Source organism: Xiphophorus hellerii, chromosome 1 (assembly GCF_003331165.1).
Source record: "Xiphophorus hellerii strain 12219 chromosome 1, Xiphophorus_hellerii-4.1, whole genome shotgun sequence".
Classification (NCBI taxonomy): Eukaryota; Metazoa; Chordata; class Actinopteri; order Cyprinodontiformes; family Poeciliidae; genus Xiphophorus; species Xiphophorus hellerii.
Window position 1 is genome coordinate 11,100,247 of NC_045672.1, and position 25,268 is coordinate 11,125,514.

Consider the following 25,268-nt stretch of genomic DNA (forward strand, 5'->3'; position numbering starts at 1 on the left):
TTACTCAGAGGGACTGCATACAAATACACAGCCTACTTATTGGATTTTTTATTTGTGAAAAATGTAAAATCATCAAATGTCTTATTTCTAGATTGTTCACACGCACATAAGAAATCCAATTAAATCAAATTTAAGGTTATAATGTGACAAAGCAAGATATTGTTTTCCTCCTTGATTACTTCCTTCCTTCTTTTTTCCTTCCTTTGCTCATTCATTTATTCAATCATTTCCTTCATTTTTTCCTTTCTTCCCTCTCTTTCCTTCCTTTCTTACTTCTTCTTCCTTCCTTCAAAAACAATCAAATCCTGCACACTCACTGATAAAACAATTCAAGGTACTGTGATGGCCAAATCCATGGCCACACTCCTTTATTGGTAATTCTTTTTTATACACAGTTTATTTTTTCATATAAACACAACAACACTTTAGTTTCAATAAAAACATTTATTAGTTGATTTGAATGCATTTCGTTATATTTGTTAGTGCGCACATTTAGTTAGCATATGTATTTATATCAACTTAAAGTTAATTTTGTTTGCTTAAGACTAACTCTGTTTGTTTTTGTTTTCCTGCCGGTACTTACCTGCCTTGTACTTGCCAGACAAAGGATGGGGGCCAGGGCTCAGCAGGCGTAAATGCTGATTGGACTGCACCACTAGTTCCTGCTGGCAGGGGGAATTTGTAGTTTCTTTGTTTAGATAAGTTTTGTATTTAAGTAAATATTAGTATTTAAAGTTTAATATTTTTTGACTTTCATTTTTGGGTCTTTAGTTTAGCCAAACTTAGCTGCACTGCTATTTGTTTTTGTGTTATTTGTAATTGTATTCTGTTTAGTTACCCCTATTGTGTCTTAATTGGTCTGATCAGCCAGTATATAAACCCCTGAGTGTCATTTCTTTGTTAGGTCAGTTATGTTTGTTTGACCTCTTTTATGAGCTCAGTTTATCTTTTGTTATTTATAATCTTTGGGTTAAAATAAAATAAAAAACCCTATTTTTCTAATATGTCCTGTGACTCCTCCTGTTTTTTAACTCGGTCCATCACAGGTACCATAAAGAAGGCAACTACTTTTTTACATGTTGTGGCTTTAAGTGAGCTAAAGTAAGACTGTATGCACTTTTCTAGACATCATTGATTAACCAAACATGGTAAGCTACTGTTAACAAGTTTTCAAAACAAAAAAGGAAAACAGAAAAAACAGGACTTTTCCATTCCATTTCCCCTTTATAAGATACACTTATTTCAAACTTTGACTCAATGCTCCGCATCCATTCACTTTGGAAAATCCTATTGTGATCTTGATCAATAGAAACCCACAAATAATAAGCCCCCCCCCCGTCTTATCATTCTATCAGTATAGTGGAAAAAACTAAATTCAGTCAATGTTCAAAATTAAATACAAACTATTATTAATTCACCAAAGTGTTGCTGCTTGGATCCATACATCGACAGATTGATTGCTAGGTATGTGCTGTACAGATAGTCAGATTCTTAGAAAATAATGACAAACACTGCAACTGAAAAAACACAGCCGGCATTTGCAGAGATAAAAATTTTACTTGCTCGCACGTCCATCTAAAATATATGACAATTAGCATTTATGCTGATATTTGCCTTTCTTATAAGTGGGATGTATAAAGTAATTGTGATGTCCCCCTAATGTCTGTTTACAACCTAGCTCTATTATTAAAGAAGCTTTCTGGGCACAAAAGAGGTCCAGGTGTATGTGTCAACAGCAAAAAAAAAAAGAAAGAAAAAAAAACGTATTTCACACACTCACACACCCCGGACACACACACATACACTCCCAGGTGCGCTCTGTGTTAATACCTGAACTGAATTCACAACAAGTTGAAACAAGAGCTAAAGCCTTCGCTGCAACTGTGTGAGCAAATGTGCGTGTGTTCATGTGTGTGTACGTGATTCCCGTCCCAGCATCATGTGATCTTCCCTATGGGCAGTCATCCTGGCTGCTGCCACTCAAAGCCAAGCTTAAAGGCTCAAAACACTAAGAGACCAGGATAAGCCTGCTGCAGCTACCTTCACTTGTCACAGTGAATGAAACACAAAAGGTCCAGGATAAAATAACTGTTACCTATTTTTACAGCCACTTATTATATCAAACCTTGTAATGATATAAAACACCACGGCCACTTAACATGTTCAACAATAGAAGCGAGCAGTGGTTTAGTCGCATCTATTGGAAGGAGGTTGGAGAAAAATGAAAGCTTAGCTTGCACAAATGAACAAAATGAAAACATATAAACACTACCTATATTTGTTTAACTTCCCGATGGAAACACATGGTATACAGATGCAAGGATAAAGGGTGGTTAATGCAGAAGTGTGTGCATCAAGGTTTCCCCCTGCTGGATATATGAGGCGAAATGCAAAAAGGAGACTTCAAATCTCAAAGTGCTGTAACTTCATGTAAAACAAGTAAAATGTTATATCTAATTAGGGCCATTATGGATGCAAGGGAAGAATTAAGAGTCCCTGTTGTGTGCTCTTCTGTTACTGTCCATCTCCTTTAAAGTTTACAGTAATAAGTGCTTTTTTAAATGTACTGTTGTCTTTCAATCATTTCAAACCAATCATTCTCCTCTGACATCAACAAGGCAATTAATATTTTTTTTTCTTTTTCTGGTCATTTTCTCAAATCAGAACTAATGCTCCAAAAATCAAAGTTATGCTGAAAATCTGCAGTCGGTCAGCAGTTTCTGAAACATGCAGACCAGATATCTACTCCAACAATAATGCCACTTACTAAGCAACTTAGCTTATCTTATTTGACCCTTCTGATCAAAAGTTTGCATTTCAAGCGATTCTGTTCAGTAAGTCTCAATACCTACAGTACATATGTTGATTGCTGGAAATCTGATTGACTAGTGTTAAAAAATTGAAAATATTTGACTAATAAAGTGACAGGTAAATAGGTAGGAACCAAGAAAACAAGAGGCGGTCAGATTTACTGCCGTCTGCTGTTTGTCTTGCTCAGGTAAACCCTCCCATCGGGGAAACATGGAGCAGGCGGGTCCAAACTGTACCAACCTACCTCTTAATACGGTTCTCATAATTTTACCTGGTTAACAAGAAAATTTTATGTTATCCCCTCGGGAATACCTTTTCAAATACAGTAGAAAGTGTTCCAAGCCAAAATCTTTAAAAAAAAATCACATTAAATCATATTAGAAATGATTGTTAAATATCCCAAAGCACATATTAAACTTTACTTGTTTTTAAAAGCTCAAACACCATAATCAATAAAAATCAAGTCACATCTCAAACATGTTTTCCATCTATGCTATTAGTAAACACTTAAATATAGAGATAATATTCAGAAGACTTTAGCAATACAATCTTCTGCATAACTGTTTTCAAATAAATCAAACTTAGTATGCACTGTTGTAAATGTGCATCAACTCACCACATCACACAGCATCTTTAGGCTCCTGACAAGATAAACCTGCCTCTGCAAAGCTTCTGTGGTCAGGTTGGACCGTAACATGTGACCTCTGTGCAGCCAGGTGACCTTTCTGTGCAGCCGGACATGATGGAGGACCGAAGATGCCCTGCCTCTTCCTCCTCCACTTCTCTTTCTCCACTTGGCCTTCTTTATTTGCCATGCATCTAACAACAATCCAACAACAAATTCTCGCCCTGCCCCTCTCTCTCTCTCTTTTTTTTTCTGTCATGACTATTCATTAACCAGACCGACAGGTCCAGACTTGCCCACTTAAAAATGACATGAGACCAATATTCAAAATCGGAAAGACACAAAACAGAGGTGGGGTTGGAAATCAGGGTTTTGAGACAAAGATTCATAAAAGTCACAAGATGAGTCAAGTCAAAATGAGACCTGCAATTATTTCCCTGCTATTAAAAAGAGATTTGCTGTTTATTTTTTCCTCGTGAACGTGAAGTTTAACAGGTGCCACCTGCTGAGCAATCACCTGCAAACTTAATGTGCTTGCTTGTTAATGCATCTGCACACAGACACACACACTACCCAACAGATGGGTAGTGTGCGCTCCACAGTGGAGCAGCAAGGGGCACTGTGGGATTTCATGATCCCTCCCTCAGCACATAGACACGCACACACCCCTACATACACACACACACCCCCACAGACCACCCCACAGTCCCAACAGATCGCTCAGCAGAGAAACAGAGAGGGAAAAACCTGCTGAGGAGAGGGAAACTATATAGGTGGGAATTCTCCCTGAAAAGGAGGGAAAGGTGGAAAACACACCAAAAGAAAAGGCTAAAACTGTTTATGTATAAGAGCAATAAGCAGGAGAAAATATTATTTTATTTATCTAAAATAATCTTGCAAAAAACAATTAAATTATATGCTTCTGAAAACCAAAGCAACACTCATGTTCCTACCATGACATTGTCGTTCATGTCTCTGATGTGATAGACGTCCATGGAGACCTCCGCACAGTTTCGGTGATTCCCTGGCGTGCTGGTAGATGGAACCGGGTGCTCACCGCGCTGGCTGCTTGGGGGCAGCTCATAATAGGTGCTGTCTGGCTCTCTAGGTGGACAAAAATATCATGAATATGAAATGTTCACGAAATAAAGTAAATTTATGAAAAATTCAACCTGTAGCCTATTTACTATCACGAAAACAACAGGGCTATTTTTTTCTTTATTTTCTTCAAACATGTTTTACAACCTTAAAGTATTTTAAAAAATTGTAATCAGCTTAGAAGATTTTGTGGCAAAAAAACATTTAAAATAATTATTTTGTTTTACATATCTTGAACAAGAGATTATGAAAATGCCGTCCAGGATCCTGGGTAAAAAAAAAAAAAAACACTCTAGTTTTAAGTAACAAATAGAAATCTTGAATAAGATGCTAACTTTGGCATTACCAGTCTGCTGTGATGTAAAGACATGTTTTATTACTATCTCAAATCAATAGGTAGACATCATAATATAGAATGGGAAAACTATCTGAGGCACAATTGAAACATAACTCTTTTTTCCAACTGTTCATGTCACCCCTAAACAGAATGGCTCCCTAAGTGGTGTGTCATCTCACAAACATCAAAACTCTTATTAAAACACTACTGGATTATTAGAAGAATAATTCGGCTGGTAATGTCATTTATTATAAGCCTGGTTTATGATAAAAACCACACTTCTTTATATTAATGTCTGGTTGATTATAGAAAGCTAATAATTAACCTTCACCATCAGAAAACCTTTGCATCACAACTTAAAGTGGACGCAACATACGTTTGTTTTTCACCTCATTGTGTAATCTATAAAATGAATTGCCATAAAAGCAATGAGTTAAAATGAAAAAAATAGATTGCTTTAATAAAAAGTATGATCACAGAAAGCAGTCATCAGCAGGTGCCGACTCACAGAGAGCTCCACAGGTGCTCCAATGTGCCTCCTTCCTCAACAACAGCGGACTGGGACATCTTAAAGGACGGGCAGTTTGATGAGGGGCAGATCGCACTGCGAGCCACAGAGATATTTCATTAAGTTTGCATAATGAATGGTGAATATCTGAAATAATAATTGAGTAGAAATGCACTGGATAATGCAGAAAAAAACAATTAACGTTCAAATCTCCGAAACAACCACTGGGGTGTGGTTATTTTATGGTAGAGCAATTTTGGTGTGAGTTTTTTTGCAAAGTAGAATCAAAGTACTTAACTCATGTAGAGCTTTGAGACACAGATAGTCAGAAATATAAATTATTTATCCACATCAATCTTTGGTTCATCATAAACGTCTTAAAAGAGAAGTTTGGTGGAGAGCAAGTCTAAGACTCTTTATAAAGGGTATTACAAGTGCTATTGTCTACTCGGTCCATTCACCTCTAAAGTCTGAAACTCGTTTTTGGAAATGACATCAAGAACAACTAAACCGATTTATCGGCCAGCCTATTTATCAGAGCCAATTTCCCTAATTTTGAGAGATCGGCCAGTCTTTACATATGAAGCCGATCCTATCCACCGATCTTATCTAGCTTGGCAAAGATCTAAGAATCAACCACTGTCTTCTTTTGCTCTCCTTTGAGAAAGGTTTGACTGACAGACCGGTTATATCTGCACATTTATAATTACCAACAGTGACCCCACTGTTACCAACTCAACAACTTTCTTGCTATATTGAGCAACATTTCAGACAAAAAAAATTGGTATCGGTCAAAATCGGAATCGGCAGGTTAAGCTTTTTGGAAGATTGATAATCGGTGATAAGCGGCCAGAAAATTGCAATCGGTGCACCCCTACTAAACTGTGCTCTATTTCCATCATTGGTAATTCTTGCATGATTGCTGCTCTCACTGAGCCCCTCCTCCTGTGTCTGAGACGGAGACAAATATTGAGCTACTTTTGAGGGAAAACTACATTTCTTAATAAGGTTCACAAACCAAGAGTTTGCTTAAAATAATCTGGAGTCAGTTGGAAAAGTGAGTATTTATTAATTGTATCTAGATGCTTTAAAAGTATTGTGTTTTTTAAAAACAGACAGGAAAAAAAATCACAAACTGAGTTTTTAAATGTCTGTTCAGGACCGAACAATCTAGTTTACATATTTCAGATTTTGAACTACAGATTATCAAATACATACTAGATTTCTTAAAAAAAAAAAAAAGTAAGCGCTTAATTTAGTACCAATTGCATTCTTGAATCAAAACACCTTCGGTGCAGCCTGCAATGATCAGTGGACAACAGTGACACCCGATGAACTGTCTGTGCCAATAAACAACAGAACATTTGCTTGATTAGCAAGTGCTAACTTCTTTTGCATACCGCCTAGTAGAGAAAGACGCTCTGGGCGAAGAGCCATACCAAGAAGATCCAGCGCCGTGCTGTCCTTATTTTAAGTTAAGTAGGCCGTGGTGGTGCATGGCCTACTAGATAACGTTTTTAGCGCGGTAGTTGTTACACAAAGTTTTCGTCGAATGAAATAGTGGAAGGGGTTCAACACACACGGGAACACAGAACGCCTTCATTCACGTGTGATTGCACTCATGTAGCCCCAGCTGAGGTGCCACAGGGCGCCAGGGGGCCTGAGCGAGTCCAGACCTGCCTCACTCATCGCCTTTTCCATTCCGAGGGGAAGCCTATCCTCCCCAGGTTTCTGCACCGCATCCTCCTGTCCTCTTTTAATATGACTCCATCACACACATGGCAGAAACACTATTGCGCAGCCGTACCTCTCCAGTTTTGGATCACACTGAACAAACTACCTTCTGGTTTTTATTACTATTTCGCTCACTAATAAGTAGGCCTATAGGCCTATATCTCTTGAGTTGTAACGTCTTTCTACGTGTTTCCAGCGGCCTACGTTTGATAAAGTCGCAAAAACCAGGCTTACCGCGAGTGATGACGATTGGATGTCTTGACTTTTCGTTTAGTCTCCAGTTTAAATATGCAGAAATTGATCGCAGTTAAGACAGGCTGACATCTTGGTGGGCGTATTTGTTTGTGAAAGTTTATTAAGAGCCGCGCAGCAGCGTCGCGTCTCGTTGGGAACCACAGGATCTGAAAAATACGCACTACAACAAATAGGCTAAATAAGTCCCAAATCTTAATGATTTAGCAAATTCTCCGAATTGCTAAAAGTGACTATAGGACTGTCTGTACAGGACACAGTCGTCTTTACTTTGGTCTTCACCGAATCGATTGGAGATATGGAACTTCCTCGGTAAACATCCGCGAAGACTGCTGAGCCAAAAATTATTTTAGATTTTTTTTTTTTTTTTTTTTGTGATGATTAAAAAAACAAACAAACAAATGCCGACAAGGTCTGAAAACAATAGCAATTGGCTGCAGTAAATTCCCGCTGTTCCAGCAGGGATCTGCCGCCGCGGACAGACGCAGGTCCCTGGTCGGACTGTGAGAGCAGGTGGTTTGGGAAAAAAAAAAAAAAAAGTATTACCAGAGAAAAAGAAAAGGTTCTAAGCGCTCTTTGGCATCATAACTTTCATAAATAAATAAGTAATTAAATAAATCAAATGATCCTGCATTAATATTTTTACTGGATGTGCATATGTAATATTGACCAAAACACACTGATGAGCTGGTGAGTAAGTAAATAAGGTGAATTCTCCAAATACAAAAAAAAAAATGGCGGGCAGTTTTTGTTGAATAAGAATCAATAAATTTGAAAATGAATTAAATATTTCAGTCTCTTTAACGTATGCTGGTCTTACGCAGAAAATTTTTAACCGGTCTCTTTGCGTCTTCACTCCACGGTTACAGCGACCATGACAACAAACATGGCTTATACGCGCACCTTCCCTTCCCAGGGGTTATTTAGTGCGAAGGAGAAAAAAAAAGCGGTCTCAAATGAGAATAAATTAAATTTAAAAATTGTTTTAGATGCAATCAAGTTAGGCCCAAGTGAATTATCTCACTTTGGATCATTTAATGTGCTGCTTTTCTTGATGTAAGATCTGAGCGCGTTTGAAGTTATTAATATTTTAATGTTGTTATGAAATTTGGACGTTAAATCCCAGCTATTATTTATGTAAGCTGTGTCTAAACTTATATCTCAGGTATATATTTCAATAAAACAAGTTACCCTAGATTTTCGTTTATATCTACTTTAAAAGTCCACATCTAAAACGACGCTATTACTTCTATTATTTGTGATGTTTAACACAATCGGATGTATTTACTGTTGCTATGAGACTAAGCAACATAAAGAGGCCAAATGCGCACTATATGCAGTCCTTATCAACAGCTATCTTCACCACAGTTATTTAAATAAATAGCTTTACATTTTAACCTTAATCAATAGGTAAAGGGAAATTAGCTTTCCAAAAGTCTGTTTTTTCCATCTTTTCTTTTTAAGTTATTTAAACAGAAGTTGAAATATGAAGAAATATTAGGCCTACCTGAAGGTTACGCTTATTCCAATCCAAACAACCAGGAATGATATTGCACAGAGAACCAGTTTGTTTATCGAACATGCCAAGAAAGTGACCCTCCATAAAAAATGGCAACATTGAAAAGGCAAACAAACAAAACATATATCGACCGAATTTAGCTCTGATAAGAGGGAAAGGACTTCATTGACTTTTCAGAGAAGCATTTATGAACTGGAGAGAGGAGGGAAACTGATTTGCATCCTCTTCAGAGAAGTGATGGCTTCGCTGATCGACACCGAAGAGAAGGAGGCGAAGCGTCTTTTTTGAGCTGAGGGAAGCAGAGAGGGGGTAGCGCGGTTTAGGCCGCACACAAGCGGGAAAAAAACCTTGTCACCTTTCAAGAAAGAAAATAGATGTAGCCTAAATAAAACCTGCTTAATTTATTTGTATAGACATGTTTGGTTTGATATATAAATTACGAAAAGCCATTAATCAAACCATTTAAAATGTTATACACATGAGGACGGCATGAACACTGTAAAACTAATTAATAGACAGTAAAAAAATTTTAAAAATTTGCCTTTTCATGGGAATAAAATACTTCTGACAATACGTTTCTTTATATTTGGTCTACATGAGCATTTTGACTTTGGCAGAGAAAAACAAAACAAAACATCTTTTCTTAAACTACATTTCCCATAAGGCGTTTCGGTGAAAGGGAGCGCTGATTGGACAGCACCGGTGCGTCATTTTACGTTCATAGAAACAAACCCAACAACAGTTGGATTAAAAATGTGTGAGCGCAACGCTTTCATACGAAGAAAGAAACTCTGAATGGCCTCTAGACGTCTGTACACCTCAGGTTTTGCCAAAGGAAGCGATGCTGCTGAAGTTATTAGTAAGTGTTACTAGTTTGAATATTTTACGTGGTTTGTCTTCACATTAACCGCTAACTAGTGCTACATGCTAGCAGTGAGCGAGCCCAGTTAGAGCTAGTTTAACGGGATCCCTAATAGTTTATGTTTGCATTTCACGTCTTCATTTCTACTGTAGTGGTTTGTTAACAAATAATATTTTCATTAAACAAGAAAAAAAGAAATGGTTGTACCACCGGGGGTTGATGGCGCTTTTATTCTGTGTTTTGCCAGCGAGTCAAAATAACGTTTAGCTTTTTGTATCAGTGCTTTCGGGTGTTATGTTTAAAAACGGCTGTCATTTTAGTTTAAGTTTGAACGTAGTTTACGTTTTAATGATTTGGCTTATTTCGAGAGAAAAACTTTATATTGCCTGATGCATTAAGTGTGGTATTTTTTCTGGACTTATGGCGCCATCACGCGGGAGTACGAGGAAAACTACAATATCAACTGTACGCAGTTGAAAATGTGAAGGCAGATCTCTGTGTGTGCTTTTAAGGTTGAATGCAAACTCTGTGTTATCTCTTTATAGGAACAGTTGTGATTGCAAAATGAATTTCTCCGAGGTCTTTAAGCAGTCCAACCATCTTTGCAAAGTTTCCCCAGATGGAAAATATCTGGTGAGTCTTTGAGTTGAATTCTTTTATTGTTTTATGGTAAAGCCACGTTTACAGTGGCAGAAGTGTCAATAAATATGTAGAGTCTTATGTAGAGATGCACCAATCAGCACTTCTCTGGCAAATGACAATTTCCAGGTTTTTTTTTTAGGTCTGACTTGCTGAAACAGATTTTGTTTAGTTTCTGTAGTTTCTAGTTCTGTATTATTACTTAACATTAGCATGGTTAATGTTAATGTTTAACATTAACCATGAATGTTAAACATAAAGGAGAAAAATATGCTGTACATTTTTTGATAAAGGCAGTAGTTTTGAGTAACAGAGAATGGATGAATTGCAAGTTTACACATTAAGGTATATGTAGCTGGCCTTAACCTGATTTTTAGAAATTCTTAGCTTTGTCTCGTTTAATAGAAAAGATTTTTTATTTCAACATTTGATGTGCTGATCAAGGGGTATCGTCTGATTCCAACCTATGTCCAATTGATTGTGTACCTCTGATATTATGGGCCTTTTCTTCTACAACCTTTGCTTTTTCTTCCACAGGCTACCTGTGTACAATACAGACTAGTTGTGAGAGATCTTAGCACTTTGCAAATCCTGCAGCTCTACACCTGTCTGGATCAAGTGTCACACATGGAGTGGTCCTCTGACTCTTTGTTCATCCTATGTGCTATGTACAAGAGGGGGCTGGTACAGGTAACAGATACAAGTAGAAGCCAAGATCCGGATTTAAGTTTAGCAATTTTTTGGGGGGGTGTCTTGATATGGTTTGCAGTTGGAGAATATTTTTTAAAATCACATTCTGAAAAGTGGTTGCTAAAGTCTGGGTTGAGTCCCACTTGAGGCTGAGAATCAACAATTTAGGGTCTTGGGATTAAACTAAAAATAAACATATAATGCTGTACATTATATAGCAGACAGTGCTAGCAAATAGATATAAATCTGGCTAATTATGTCCGTGTTGTCAATGTTTCTTTTTAATTAATATCATTTATAGTAAAACAATACTTGAGTATGGGTAGAAAGCTTAAAAGTTTAGCAACCACTGTTTTAAAATTCATTGAGTATCATAAACATGTTACTGATTGCTATGGAAATTCTGTTTTATTTATTTATTTTGTCACAAAGTTAATCTAATAAGCAAACAAAAGACCAATGTTCACAATTAGGCCTGTCGCTGATAAACGATAAATCGATTAATTGTACAATAAATTAAAACTATCCGACGTCATTTTAATTATCGGCATTATCGTCTCTTCCAGGCCTTTTTCTCTTTCTGTTGATGACACCGAATGAAAAAAGGCTCAACTCCAGTGCTCTCCACTGACTCCTCCCTTCCTCATTTCCTTAGTGTAAAGCCCAGCGCACACGAGCTGTCGGTCGATTGTCGGCCCATTTTCAAGACCTGACAGATCACACATTAGCCGACAGAAATCCTAGGTACAACGGTTCAATCGTGCCGTGTGATGTCCAACAATGGGCACAAAATAATGGCTACAAGTCCAGTTAACTAATTTTAAAACCAGGCATTAATCAATGCTTTACTACAATCTACCTGCAATGCATGTGGCTAGTGGCAGCGTAAAGTCCTGACTGAATGAAAATCATTAGAACCTATTTACGTCACGTTAACGAAGAACAGCTGAAAAGTTACCGGGTTTATCAACTGCGGTAGCAATTTCGCTCCAACTCCTCCTCTTGTCATTTCTATATTCTTTGCATGTTGAATAAACATTAATGTTGTTTCCACATATCATCTCCAATGTCCGCTGGACTTGGTGTTGCGTCGTGTCAGCTGTTTGGGATTCCCCTCTGTAATTTCCCCTCAGAAAACACGGAGGAGAATCCGCGCTTTCTGATTGGCTACCTGTCACATTCAACAGGCTGCTTTAAGCTCCCAGTCGGGAAAATCCCTGATTTGGATCGGAGCGGCAACGAAGATCTACCGTAACACACCACACAATCTTAGAAAGACCAACTTCTAAGATTGTTGTAAGGGGAAAAATAGGAGCAAAAAATCATGTAGTGTGAACTATTGCATCAGGTAGTCGATGTGCCCACCTTCTCTATTTAAATCTAATTATTACTGAAGGGCAACATAATATACAGACTTCATAATCTGCACTCTTTTGGTTGAATGCAGTATTTATTTCCACTTTGACTTTATGTTGTTTAGTTTTTTTTTTCTTTTTTTTTTCAAGTGAGTTTTTTGTTAATGGAGACTGAGAATCCATTTTATTTTTGTTTTTGGTTGTTTTGTTTATTTTGTTTATCAATTCCAGTGTTTAGTGTTCTTTTGAAAATAAAGTGTATCTATCTTTGGCAGGAAATCGCATGCGTTATTACATCATTTCCATTAAATCAGTGTAAAAAGGTCTTCAAACAATATTATCGTTTATCGCAATAATTTTTGAGACAATTAATCGCTGAGCAAAATTTGCTATCGTGACAGGCCTATTCACAATTATCATTTCTTTCCCTTAAAATCCTGTGGTGTTTAGTGTGACACTCAAAAACTGGAATCAACACCATGAAATGTATCTTTTATATAGCAGTTGTTAGTTGTTGTTTTGTACATTTTATTTAAAATTATGAATAGGCAATAGCCTGTTAAGATGCATTGTTTGTGATAGTTTTCTCCATACAGTTTATATAAATTAGATTAAAGTAATTTCCCCCTTTTTAAAAACACATTAAAAGATAGATTTATAATATATAGATTTATATAGGATGCTTGACTAACTTTCCGAGGCTTTAATTATGATTTTGTCTCCTCTGGAAAATTATTAATAGAGAACACGTCAGTGGTTTGTATTGGTAATTTTATTAGTAAGTTAGTAATATTTTATGAAAAACTAATTTAAGTTTAAAAATACTAAAATCCTTCAACATCACAGCCAGAGATTGGTGCTTTTTTTATTTAATACACTTTTTTTAGATAGGATTTAAAGTTATTCACTCAAATAAAAGGTTAAAACCCATCTGTTGCACTGAAACACAAAGAGATGAGTCTTAGGCTTTTAACATTAACAAATTGGTCTTAAAAAGTATAGTGTGTAAACTGTATGCCTCTGACATGTTACTCAAAGACTCCAGTCTTATTTTTGATTTCAAATACGTTTAGATTGTGTGAAAAATGTGTTGTCAAAAAAACACCCCAGAAACAATAATCACTGGAATCAGTCATTTGTTTTTTAGCCAAAAGCTTGGGAGAAATTGGATGTCACTATTCTAGTGGAAATAATTTTTCTTTTCCTTGTGACCTTAGTCATGCTGAATATAGTGGAAGCATCTTACCTTTGAAAGGGCATCCAGTGCCAGTCTTTCATGGTTTCGAACTTTCACTCGTCTTTCAAAGCTTAAAATCAACGGTTTGAAATGACCGGTGTGTCTATAAGAACCGCTACGATAACTGCTTGATGGTTATTCTTCTGCCATTGTCTTCCCCGGCTGTGGCGTCGTCTTCAGGTGTGGTCTCTGGAACAGCCGGACTGGCACTGTAAGATCGATGAGGGCTCAATCGGGACTAGTCTCCTCACGCTGGAGTCCAGACGGACGTCACATTCTCAACACCACCGAGTTCCATGTAAGTGTGAAGGTAGTTGATGCACGCGTGCATGCATCTAATGCGAGTGTTTTTATGTGTGCGCTTGTTTGGTTTCAACTGTTGCTGGCTTGTGAGGAAGGGGAGACCTGAAAATAGCCAGACACCAGAGCTTTCCTTGACTGCCTCTACGCCCCCCTGACCCCCACCTGCTGCATGTATTCAGCCTGATTTCATTTCTCCCCTCCTGTTAGCGTCCTGTCATACATGAGTCTCAAGTACCTTTAACACTTGGGTGAAATGTGTGCATGCTCTGTTATGATCCTAGCAAGCAAGTTCTTATTATAAACTTACAGTGCTAAAAAAAAATGGAAGTATAGTGAAATCACTTAATAAAAATGCCAGCTCTGTAAAAGGGGCCACTCAAACGTTTGTATTCTTTAATTTTTAAATAATTGATTTTATTAAATAGAGTTGGCTGGATGGATCCATGATTCTGCTGCCTGTCAGTAAAGAAATCAAGTTTCTTCTGTGAACCTTTGAGAATTCTTGACCATAGAATCCTTAAGCAAGTGTTTTGATGCTTGCGAAGAGTTGGTTTTCTCCCAAATATTTACGAATCTGAGTGTCTGGTGAAATAGTTGTTATTCGCAAACACAATCTTACTCTAGAACTTGAATGTAAAACAGTTTAGATAAAATGGAGAGATCAGCTAATTGAAGGCTCAGCAGGCTTTTCTTCTCTTTCTCATTCTCTCCATCAACTCATTAAAATCCTAATTCCTCAAAGGATTTTTTTTGTTAAAAAGCTTCTGGAAGTGTACTGCGTTTAATGTACTTGTATGTAGAAAACACATGCTGACATCTGATGTTTTATAACCACTATGTGTAAAGCCATTGGTTTTTGGTTGTTCAGAGCTTATTGTCGCTACTATGAGACCCATCCTTCCTCGTCAAAGTTTTAAGATGATTCTTTAAGATTTAGCAAAGAAAAAGGAAATTTGTTTATCAATTTGCCTAACTGGCAGAAAGCTTTAAATTATTCCAAAGTAAGTCCAACATCTACACACTTTTTATACAAAGATTGCTATGGGCTTTAATATTTTGTTTATAGGTGAACTTTTCAAATAATGAATGTCAGAAATGATCTCAACTTCAACCCTCCATACACTATCAATAAGCTTCAATCAAATCAGAATAAACCACGATGTGGGACACACAACAATATTTTATGATGGTAGATTGAATCAAGTTGATATCTCCGACTACATAACTACATTCTTAACTAAAAACAACCAGAGAAACGCATACAAAGGGAATCGTGTTTAGGCTTATGTTTATGCAGCATGGTACAATTTGTCATCTCCTTAGAGATGGGGACACTTTCAAAATGTGAAAGTGATGTAATAACTACATAATATCTAAGACATGTGTGATGTGTGTTTATTTACATATTTGTAACGAGATACGTTTTATTCCACTCCCCTAAATACTTGGAATTGGTTTGATTTATATTTATCTCAGCTGAGCTGAGATGTGATTGATTAGCATGAACCATTTAGCAGAAGTTGGACACTGCCGAACCTAAGAGGAATTAGGATTTAGATCTTGAGTTTTGAATTAAGAACTTTTTTTTCTGTCACTCATCTAGTACATAAACCTGTTCCACTCCTGTTTAACCAGCTCAACTGCCAAAAACAAATAAGTCAGCAGAAGTTGATTGCACATTAATAGAAGTTAGCAAAACTAACACCAACTTCTATTTATGTGAAGTTGGCGTAGGATAATTAAGATGTGTTTGGTTATTTTCTGTGCGTCCTAATTCCTGTTTTATATGGAGTCTAGAGCAAGCATGTGTTTATAAAGGGTGAGAAAACATAGTAGCTGTCCTAAGACCATGTGGAATATGACAAGGCAGCCATGATAGGCCATGTCTGTCATGCTGAACCTGACTCCAGGACTCAGTTGACAGGTGTTGAGGTGCAACTACGTAGTCCGTCTGGTCTAGAGAAGGGTGCAGGGAGTGCAAGTGTCTGTGGTGTTAGTGCTTTGTGTCTGTTTGTGTCTTCCAAGAAACAAAACAGGAGTGGGTGGAATGATCCCACCTCCTGTAAAAAAAAAAAAGAAGAAAAAATAGGACTTGAGAAGTTTGATTTTGATCTGCTCATTTCAGATTTGCTGATATGTTTTAATTAGAGATGCACCTATCTTGCTTTTATTAGTCAATATCCAATTTTTATCTTAAAATATCATTTCCATTTATTCATCAGGAAATGTTAGTCTTTCTCTTCTTTTTGCTGAAGTTAAACCAAACTGTGTCACAGAAAACGCATATAAACATACATACTCTGAGTTTTAAGTTGATTTTCTTTTCTGTAATAATTTTATATTGGACATGCCTGTCATTTTGATTTAAGCAAAGATAAATCAAAAATGGTTGATCTTGATCATTGGCTAATAATTTGGGCATCACTAACTTAGACAATGTGGGCTTTATAATCATAATGGCTGCACCAAGGGTTCCTGTGCAGTTCTGGCAGAGAATGGACTGCCATTCAAGTTCAGCTCTGTAGAAATATGGAAAAATTAAACATGAAAAGTCAATATTTCTTGAATTTCTTTTGCATTTCAATCTTGAAAAGTTAAATCCCTCTATTGGTTCATCGACCCATACATCTGTGGAGTCATACATTCAATTCAGATCAGATTATTTATGTAGTTTAATTTATCACTACAGTTAATATTAATTACTACTTACGCCACTATCATTGATGTCGTTGGGAGATAAAATTGTTGTAATTTTTAACAATTTATTTGTGCCTGACCAACAAAGCACACAATTTAAGAAATATGATCTTGAACTTTTGTTTGTAACTTTCATGTTTTCATGCTATTCTGCTCTGCCTGATTTAAAGCCTTTGTTATGCTCTTAATCTTACATTGTTCTGGATTGGAAGTGATGTGACTTTTCAACACTATGCTGCAAAAGTTTCAAAGAGAAAGGAACTGTTGATTGCAGTTAATAAGCATGAATCATTTTTTAGCACTCTGCAAATTCACATGTTTCAAACTAAATGGTTCATAAGTTTACTGATCTGTATCCTATATAGCTTAGCTACACATAATTAATACTGTGGCATCCAGAGGGTATTGTTCTTTAAACATTCCATGGTAAATAACTAAAGAGAGTTTGATTAATTAACACTTCCTTACTTACCAGTGCTGTCGTGCGAAGGATGTGCCAAACAAACACAAGCAAGAAAAAAAAAACTGATAATAATTCCAACTTTGCCAAACAGCCCACTGAACTTACCTTCACCCCAAATCAGGATTTCATTAAGGCAGTGCCAGGCTGGTGTTCGTGTCAAGCTTAAATTTCAGCTCCACTCATACACAGCCTGCTATATTAACTTGTTTAGTGACAGCTGCCTGTGCTTTGCGTCGTGCCTTTGTGGAAGTGTTTGTGCGTCTATGTGCTGGTAAATCTGCTTGGTGTTCTGCTTTTGTTTTTCTCTTTTAACCTAAACCAAAATATCCTCACTATTTTTGGTATTTATTTATTTTTTGATCACTTTCCTAATCTGGGAGAAAAGGATGGGTCCACATCGAAGACTTACTAAGAAGTAACTCAGCTGGAAGTGTTGCATTTGCTTGTCTTCTGTAAGTTTTAAGTTCCAGTCATTTGCCTGAATACCTCACAAAATCCCCCTCCAACATCACTGTTTATCTTTATATCCAATAAACCCAAGTCGGAAAAAAATTTATAGCCAAGGAGAGGCATTGAGGGTATCTTCTTTTAGGATTTTTCACATTGTTGAGATCAGATTAGCCAGGATGTTTTTGGCAGGTTCAGCTGAAGCATTACTTACATGTAACATAGTTGGCAATACTGCTACTGTAGACTGTAAATGTAGGCAGCAGATGGAACGCGGCGTGGGACAATAACGCAGCCCATTGCCTTTGTAGGCCACGAGAGGCCATGGTTCCTTGGTAAATTCATGAGACGGTAACTGGAGATATGGTCTATATTGGTTTGAGATAGTTTTTTATGTGGAATGCCCTCTGTCTAATCCTCTGTTGACAGATAGGGTTATCCAGCATCAGGTGCACTTTCCTATTCTCCAGCCCTCACACAACCATGCAATAAAATAGATGATAAATTTATTGCAGACTTTCCTCATTTCCTGTACTTTCTCACTGAGTTCTTTATTTTTTAAACACATGGTTGGGTTAGGGTAACCACCGGACCACCGATACTTCTCAAATCCTATCCACCCACTTTAAAACTGCTCCTCCAGGATTGGTGAGAATACCTCATTTTAATCCTAGCTTTACTGACTGGTTCTAATTGCATTCCACCACACAAGCGAAATCATTTCCCACCTATTTTGCTCACACACACACATTTTTCCCTCCTCAGTTTAAAGTTACACTCTGTTCTGGTCCTGATCACTCTGCATTGCATATGTGGAGGCCTCGAAGCATTTATGTGCAAAGCATGTGGGTGTTTGAGCGGTGTTGACTCTGGTTGTTATGGCAGCTTAACGGAGGGGAAGTCCAGAAAGTCTGCTGTGAGATGTTATTGCAGGGTCTACACAGCTGGTTGTCCAAACTAGCTGACTAAACAGAAGGGTCAACACTTCAGTCCATTTCAGTGACAGATTTATCCCCTGTTCATGTGTCTGACTGAATGCTATAACAAAAGGTCCTCATTTCAGAAGTGTTGTTAAAAGTTATAGACTCTAAAAGTTACAATTAGGGTTATTAAGAATGATCATCCAAAAGAAGAGTTGCTTTCCTGTTTTGTTTTTTTTACCAAGTAAAACTTACTCTTCTATTAATATTGAATTGTCTCAACCCTCTTTGTTATTTAATGATTCTTAGAAGATTACCAGCAGAAATTGTATAAGTTACACCACTGAATATTTAATGCAAAAGATTCACTTCTGATACTTTGGATATGACATGTCACAATACTATTTAAGTATTTAAGTATATTTAAATATTGCCCCAAAAAATGACAACACAGGTTTGCAGCCACATATAAAAGCTTGATATAAACGTATTATGCGCTGCATAATAAGTAGGCATGTTTTTGTTTTCTAATAGCCATAAGTTGCCAAAAATATTATTTCTGGGAAACATTTAAGGTTTGCCATAATTTTTTTAAATTTAGTTTTAGTCACAACCTGTACATGCTAAGTGCAAACAAACAAAAAAACAAAAACAACACTTCTCGGTGTCCGCTAACAACCAGGGAGATATTCTGTAGTAAAACATCATCAGTTATGGCCTAGCCACTTTGGAGTTATTCTGTTTAGATGATCATTTTTGAGGATCCAAGCTTTTAAACGACCTTATTCAACTACTTTCCTTGACTATAATTGAAGTGCCGCTTCCTATTTTTTTTGCTCATGAACGTTGCTGAACTGAGATGCGTGGATATTTGAGTGACTGTTGTCAAAACTGACCAATTAACACGTGGTTCCTTGTCATGTCGGCTTGTGGTCATATAATTTTTCTTCGCTGCTGCTTTACATCTGTCAGTCTGCACGCCACTCGCAGCTACACAACTGTTAATTTGTCACACTTGTAGCGGACGTGTCTAACATTAAACCATGGAGCAGACAGAACAGAGTGAGCCAGTTTCCTGCTATGTATGTATGAACTCTCATATATGAGTTAAATGATTGTAGACTCTACTCTACTTCCAATCAGTATATCCTCCCTTACTGTTCCTTTCAAATTTTACCAATTTTAATCAAATTAACATGTTTAAAATCTTCTAACAAAATAGATATGAGACAAAGTTAACTTAAATGAATAATAAAAAAAATGTTTATTTGATTTAATTTATTTTGACAATAAAGGAATCCAAGCTAACCTGATACTGTGGAGAAAAAAAAGTCAGTTCCCTGGTTAAATATTAAATCATGAATTAACATTCATAAACCAAATAGTATTTGGTCAAGTATTTTCACTTGAAGTCTGAATAAAGCCTGACCTGCACAATCAAGACTTAATTTCAATAGAACCTGTCTGACAACAGACTGAAATATTTTAAAAAGCAACACATGTAATCCGTATGTAAAGACCTTCTAGAATGTATGAGAGCAATTATCCAGAAATGGGGAAATCCTGACAGTGTGATAAAACTTCCTTGGAGTGTTTGACCTACCAATATTTCTCCAAGAACCTGTAGCGTTATTTAAAAAAACCAAGAACAACTTAAAAAACACTTTAGACATCACTTTCGTCAGTTAAGGTCAATATTCATATTTCAAATATAAGAAACACAATCCCCTGCTAAGATTTTTAAGAAAATGCATAGGAAATATGGCCATGTGAGACAAAATTAGTGGAACTCGTAGAAGATGTAATGTAATGATCCATTACATCTGATGCGAACAAGTACAATATTTCAGAAACAGGAACATCAGACCAATGTTCAGACATGGTGAATGGTGGTAGTGTGACAGTCAGAGGTGCTCTGGTACTCCATGACCCGAATAAGCGGCTGTAATTGACGAGGCCATGAATTCTTCTCTCTAGCAAAAATTCAGAAATAGCAAGTCTGCAGTCCTTGAATGGCTTTGAAGAAGAAAACTTTTTTGAAGTGGACCACTGAAAGTAAAAATATATAACTGACTGAGTCAGTTTGACATGATCTCACACGGGCTGCTTACATTACAAAATGTTCAAATATGACAGAATGAAAACAATAAAAAAAAAATAGTGGGCCAAAATTTCTAAAGTGGTGTTCAACGCTAATTGCTAGTTATCACACATATTTTTCAGTTGTTGCTGCTTTGCTTTACATAAACAACTATTAGAATTATTGATTATTATTTCTTCACATAGGACCAACTTGGTTTGGAAAACCGTATTCCCTCAATGAGTTAAATCATAATTTGCTAAAGCTAAAGTTTGTCCTTACGTTGATTATCTTAGTCTGGTGTTAAGACATAATTTGCTCATCTCAGACATTTGCATGATTGTGGGTAAAAACATCTTCAAACCGCTGTAAAAACAAAACAATCTTGAATTTGAGCAGCTTCTGTTTGTAGCGGTCTTGACACATTTTCTGAAGAGCTTTTCTCATCAAAGATCAGACTGTGAATTACATCTGTCTTTACATGTTGTAAGATAAATACATTTGTGTTTTTTAGAGTATGTTTTTACTAAAATAAAACAATTCTTGTGTTTTTTGTTGCTGTCGTGACAGCTGAGAATTACCGTCTGGTCCCTCTGCACGAAAGCCGTGTCTTACATCAAGTATCCCAAGGCATGTCAGAAGGGTGAGTATGGGAGTGGTATTATGAATGTTTACAGTATGTACTGCTATAGTACCTGAGGACAGGGTCAGCTGAGTGCCTTGACATACCTCATTAATCACTTACTGCTCTTTACTTTGTGGCAAAACCCGGGATATGGCCAAAGTATGGTCGTCACTGGTGACAGCTGTGCTCCCTCTTCAGTAAATGGTTCATGCTCTTCATAACGGCCCTGTCAGCAACTTCTGGATATATGATTGTCTCGGTCTCTACTCATTTTCCACATGTAATGCTATGCCCCTCTACAATCCGTTTATCTTCTGCACTGTCATATAAATGATTCGGCTGCGGTAGTTGCATGCCGCAGACTCCATGGTGCCAAACAATCAGATAATTACATTGCATCAAACACACAGAGTGCATATTCAGTGGAAAACATCGGCCTCCGCTGTTATTCCAGTCGGTAGGTTGAACTGTTTATGTTAAATAGGAGAAAAATCTTTGGATAGTTTGATTGTATTTTTTATCAGTAAACTGTCAACGCCGTTATATAATTTATTACCAGTGAACACACTTGGTATTCTGCTAACTGCAGCTCTTTCAGCAAATTGTCATTGCGATGATTATTTTTCAGTAAACAAGGGGTGTTGGGTTTTTTTCGACTAAAACATCGCTCAGGCCCACTCTCTCTCCTGACGCACTTTTGAACCAGATCAAAGTTTAAAAATAATTTTATTTCCAGGCGGGACAGTTATGCTGGTGTTGTTTTCACCTTATGACCTGTGCATTGCAGCTTGGGGAGTGTCTCTTGGTGTGGAACACTGCAGCTCGAACTGAATGTTGCCACTTAAAGGGATAGTTTAAGAGTTTAGTGGGGTTGAATCTACTTGTGAGTGGTTAGTATTGGCTATAGAAGGCAGCAGCCATTGTGATCAAAGTTAGAAGAATCATAGAAGAATACTTGAATTCATCTATCCATTGTCCAGCTTTCACTAGCTGCTGGACAGCAATTGAGCCTGTAAAGATTAATTAAATGAAAGCACGGATAACCTGTCTTTCTATGAGATGTTTCCTGTGTTAATCATCTTTAAAAGAATTTAGAACTTTAATTTCTGGCCGATCAACAATCTTTAAAATATCTGACCTGCCAATACTGCTTTTATTTTATAATTTTTTTTTTTTTGTATGAAAAGTTGCTAAATTTAAGTATTTGTTCTACCGTTTTAAGCAGACATTAAGAACCGATATGAAATCTGGTCTTGTTGCTCTCTCACCCACAGGAATAGACTTCAGCAGAGACGGATGCTATATGGCTTTAGCCGAGCGCCGTGATTGCAAAGACTATGTTAGTATATTTGTATGTGACGACTGGCATTTACTCAGGGTAAGCAGGACGCCGCTTTGCTTTATTTTTCTTTTGAAAAAAAAAATAGTTGATTCCATCTTTGCATAATCAACTTTGTTCATTTGTATTTTGTCAGAACGTCTTAAATTGTTGTTTTGTGTTGTACTTTGGTTTCATTGTTTCTAATTTTGTTTGTATTATATATTTAATTCATTTTTTTTTAACTTATTTTACAGCATTTTGAGACTGAAACTCAGGACCTTGCAGGATTGGAATGGTCTCCCAATGGATGTGTGCTAGCGGTGTGGGACAGCTGTCTAGAGGTCTGTTCCTTTAAGATTCAACAGCTGAAATAAACTAACTGTATTAATCTCAAATATAGGTATGAATCATTCTTGCTTCAAAGCATTAAAAAAACAAAAGTTACCAAACGCTTTTTAAAGCTGCTGATTGTGCTCGTTGAAGTTAGACTGGTCTGTCTTCCACTTTTCCCAGTGAACAAAATTTAATTGAAACAAAAACCTGAACACACTGTTGATTTGATCTTGTGCCTGTGTGTTAACTTACATGCTCTATTTAGCCTATTATATCATCTTTAATCCTGCACATTTTGAGAACTTTTGCATAAATCAGACATATTCAACATTGTTGAATATTTCATAAAGACCTTTTAAAATAAACAGCTGTTACTATTAGACATTGTGATGAAGAAAGCATCTTATTGAAATTTGTTAGAAGTCCAGTGAATTGTAGATTAATTTTGTAATGACTCTGGCTTTAAACATTGCTTTTATTTTAGAACGTGAGGACAATCTAAACACATCTACTTCGTTCTTTTCAAATCTTGAAGCTGCATAAAAATGGCAAACACTTGTGGCAGTACCTTAGTTTATTAATTGTTTCTTTTCCACAGTATAAGGTTTTGCTATATTCCTTGGATGGCCGGTTGCTGTCGACCTACAGTGCCTATGAGTGGTCCCTCGGTGTGAAGTCTGTGTCCTGGAGCCCCAGCAGCCAGTTCCTGGCCATAGGCAGTTATGATGAGAAAGTACGGTTTGTTAGAAAGTGTCAACATTTTTTATGCACCAATGGTCATTATTTGTAGATCTCTTACTATGTTTCTTATATTTGTCAGGTGCGCATCCTCAATCATATTACATGGAAGAAAATCGTACAGTTTGAACATCCTGCAACCATTGACAACACGAAAGCTGTGAGTATTGATGATGAAATTAAATACTTTGTATTTTATTTTTCTTATCAAGCTTATTTGCTACATCCCGTGTCCTTAGATTGTGTATAAGGAAGTGGAAAGAAGACCAGCCATGGTCAGCGATGAACTGTCACTACACAACATCACAATGAGCTCCACGCTTCTCAGCACCCAGAGCAAGTGTATGTCAGCAATACTCATTTATAAAAAAAAAAAACAATATTTGATAAAAAAAATTTTAAAAAATCCCAGTTGAAGTATGCTTGTTTGTTTACAAAATCTGATTTGTTTTTCCTCATCCAGATGAGATCTGCCCCCTGCCTGTCCACATTCCTGTGGTCAAGCCAGAGCCAGACAGAGCTAATCCCAAAATAGGTGTGTCTGTTCTGGCATTCAGCTCAGACAGTCGCTATCTTGCCACCAAAAATGGTAAGTATCGATGGCTGTTTTTTTTTTTGTTTTGTTTTGTTTTTTTTAACTTCATGGTGACCCCAGTAAACTGTGTGAAATGTGTTTATGGCTTCTAAATTATTCAGTAATATATCCTTATCCTTAATATACCTTAATATATCACACTCAACTGTTTTTCACCCTCCTGGTATTTTAACACCATTATAAACAGAGTGTCTCTGAAAGTTTATGAGCATTTCTGTCTCTGTAGACAACATGGCCACTGCCATTTGGGTGTGGGACTTGCAGAAGATGAGCCTGGCGGCTGTGCTGGAGCACACATCAGCCGTACGCTGCATTATGTGGGATCCCCGTCGCCCCCGACTGGCCCTGTGTACCGGCAACAGCAAACTTTATCTTTGGTCTCCAGGAGGCTGCGTTTCTGTTCAGGTTCCTGCTGAAGGTATCACACTTACTATTTAAAATGTCACTTTATTTGTTAAAATCTCCAACTTTTTGGGTTAGCTATTAGCTTGGGCTATGTGTGGAATAAGACGTCCTCTATAAACTTTGCAAATACTATTATTTTCAGTGCTTACTGTTCTCTTTGACAAAAGCTTTTCTCTGTTTTTTTGTACGTGTTTAGTGATCAGTTACTCCTTTATTTTTTTTTGTCTTTCAGGTAGTTTTCAAGTCCAGTCCCTAAACTGGCACTGGAGTGGTGACTCTGTGATCCTGCTTGGGAAAGACCAGCTGTGTTTGTGCTATATGGACACTGACCACGAAGAAGAGTAAAAGTCACAACATTTACTCCAGAGTTGGTTCAGGTCTAATTATGTACTTGTAGATCAGTGGAAGCACTCCTGGATATCTCTTAATGCTGGATTATAGCAACTGAAAAACCAAAAAATGTTCAAAACCTGGTGACATTCCTACTCCTTCAGAAAGCAAAAAACTTTTTAAACTAAAAGATACTAGTTTAAAAACCAGTGCTAGTTTTTCAGCACTAAGCCTTAGCCTTAAACTATTTGTGTACATGTTTCTTTGAATGTTTGTACTTATTCTAAATACATTTTTTGAAATAAATACGTCACAGTTTCTTACTTTGATGGATCTACTTCGTA

General features: G+C 36.9%; 1 protein-coding gene and 1 long non-coding RNA gene across 2 annotated transcripts; one reads left to right on the plus strand and one right to left on the minus strand.

Annotated features, from left to right (window-relative positions):
- Positions 1-4,398: 4,398 nt before the first annotated feature.
- On the minus strand, positions 4,399-9,113 carry LOC116725507 (uncharacterized). The gene is made up of 3 exons (XR_004340412.1): positions 8,873-9,113; positions 5,380-5,475; positions 4,399-4,540 (listed from the first exon to the last, which is right to left on the minus strand). It is a non-coding gene; the product is annotated as an uncharacterized LOC116725507 (long non-coding RNA).
- A 476-nt stretch (positions 9,114-9,589) lies between these two features.
- On the plus strand, positions 9,590-25,247 carry wrap73 (WD repeat containing, antisense to TP73). The gene is given in 14 exon segments (XM_032571563.1): positions 9,590-9,743; positions 10,292-10,379; positions 10,923-11,075; positions 13,848-13,898; positions 13,900-13,965; positions 21,148-21,220; positions 22,477-22,580; positions 22,778-22,864; positions 23,455-23,589; positions 23,677-23,754; positions 23,834-23,936; positions 24,058-24,183; positions 24,416-24,607; positions 24,827-25,247. Coding segments are annotated over 13 exon segments (1,350 nt in total). The 5' UTR covers positions 9,590-9,743; positions 10,292-10,310; the 3' UTR covers positions 24,940-25,247.
- Positions 25,248-25,268: the final 21 nt, after the last annotated feature.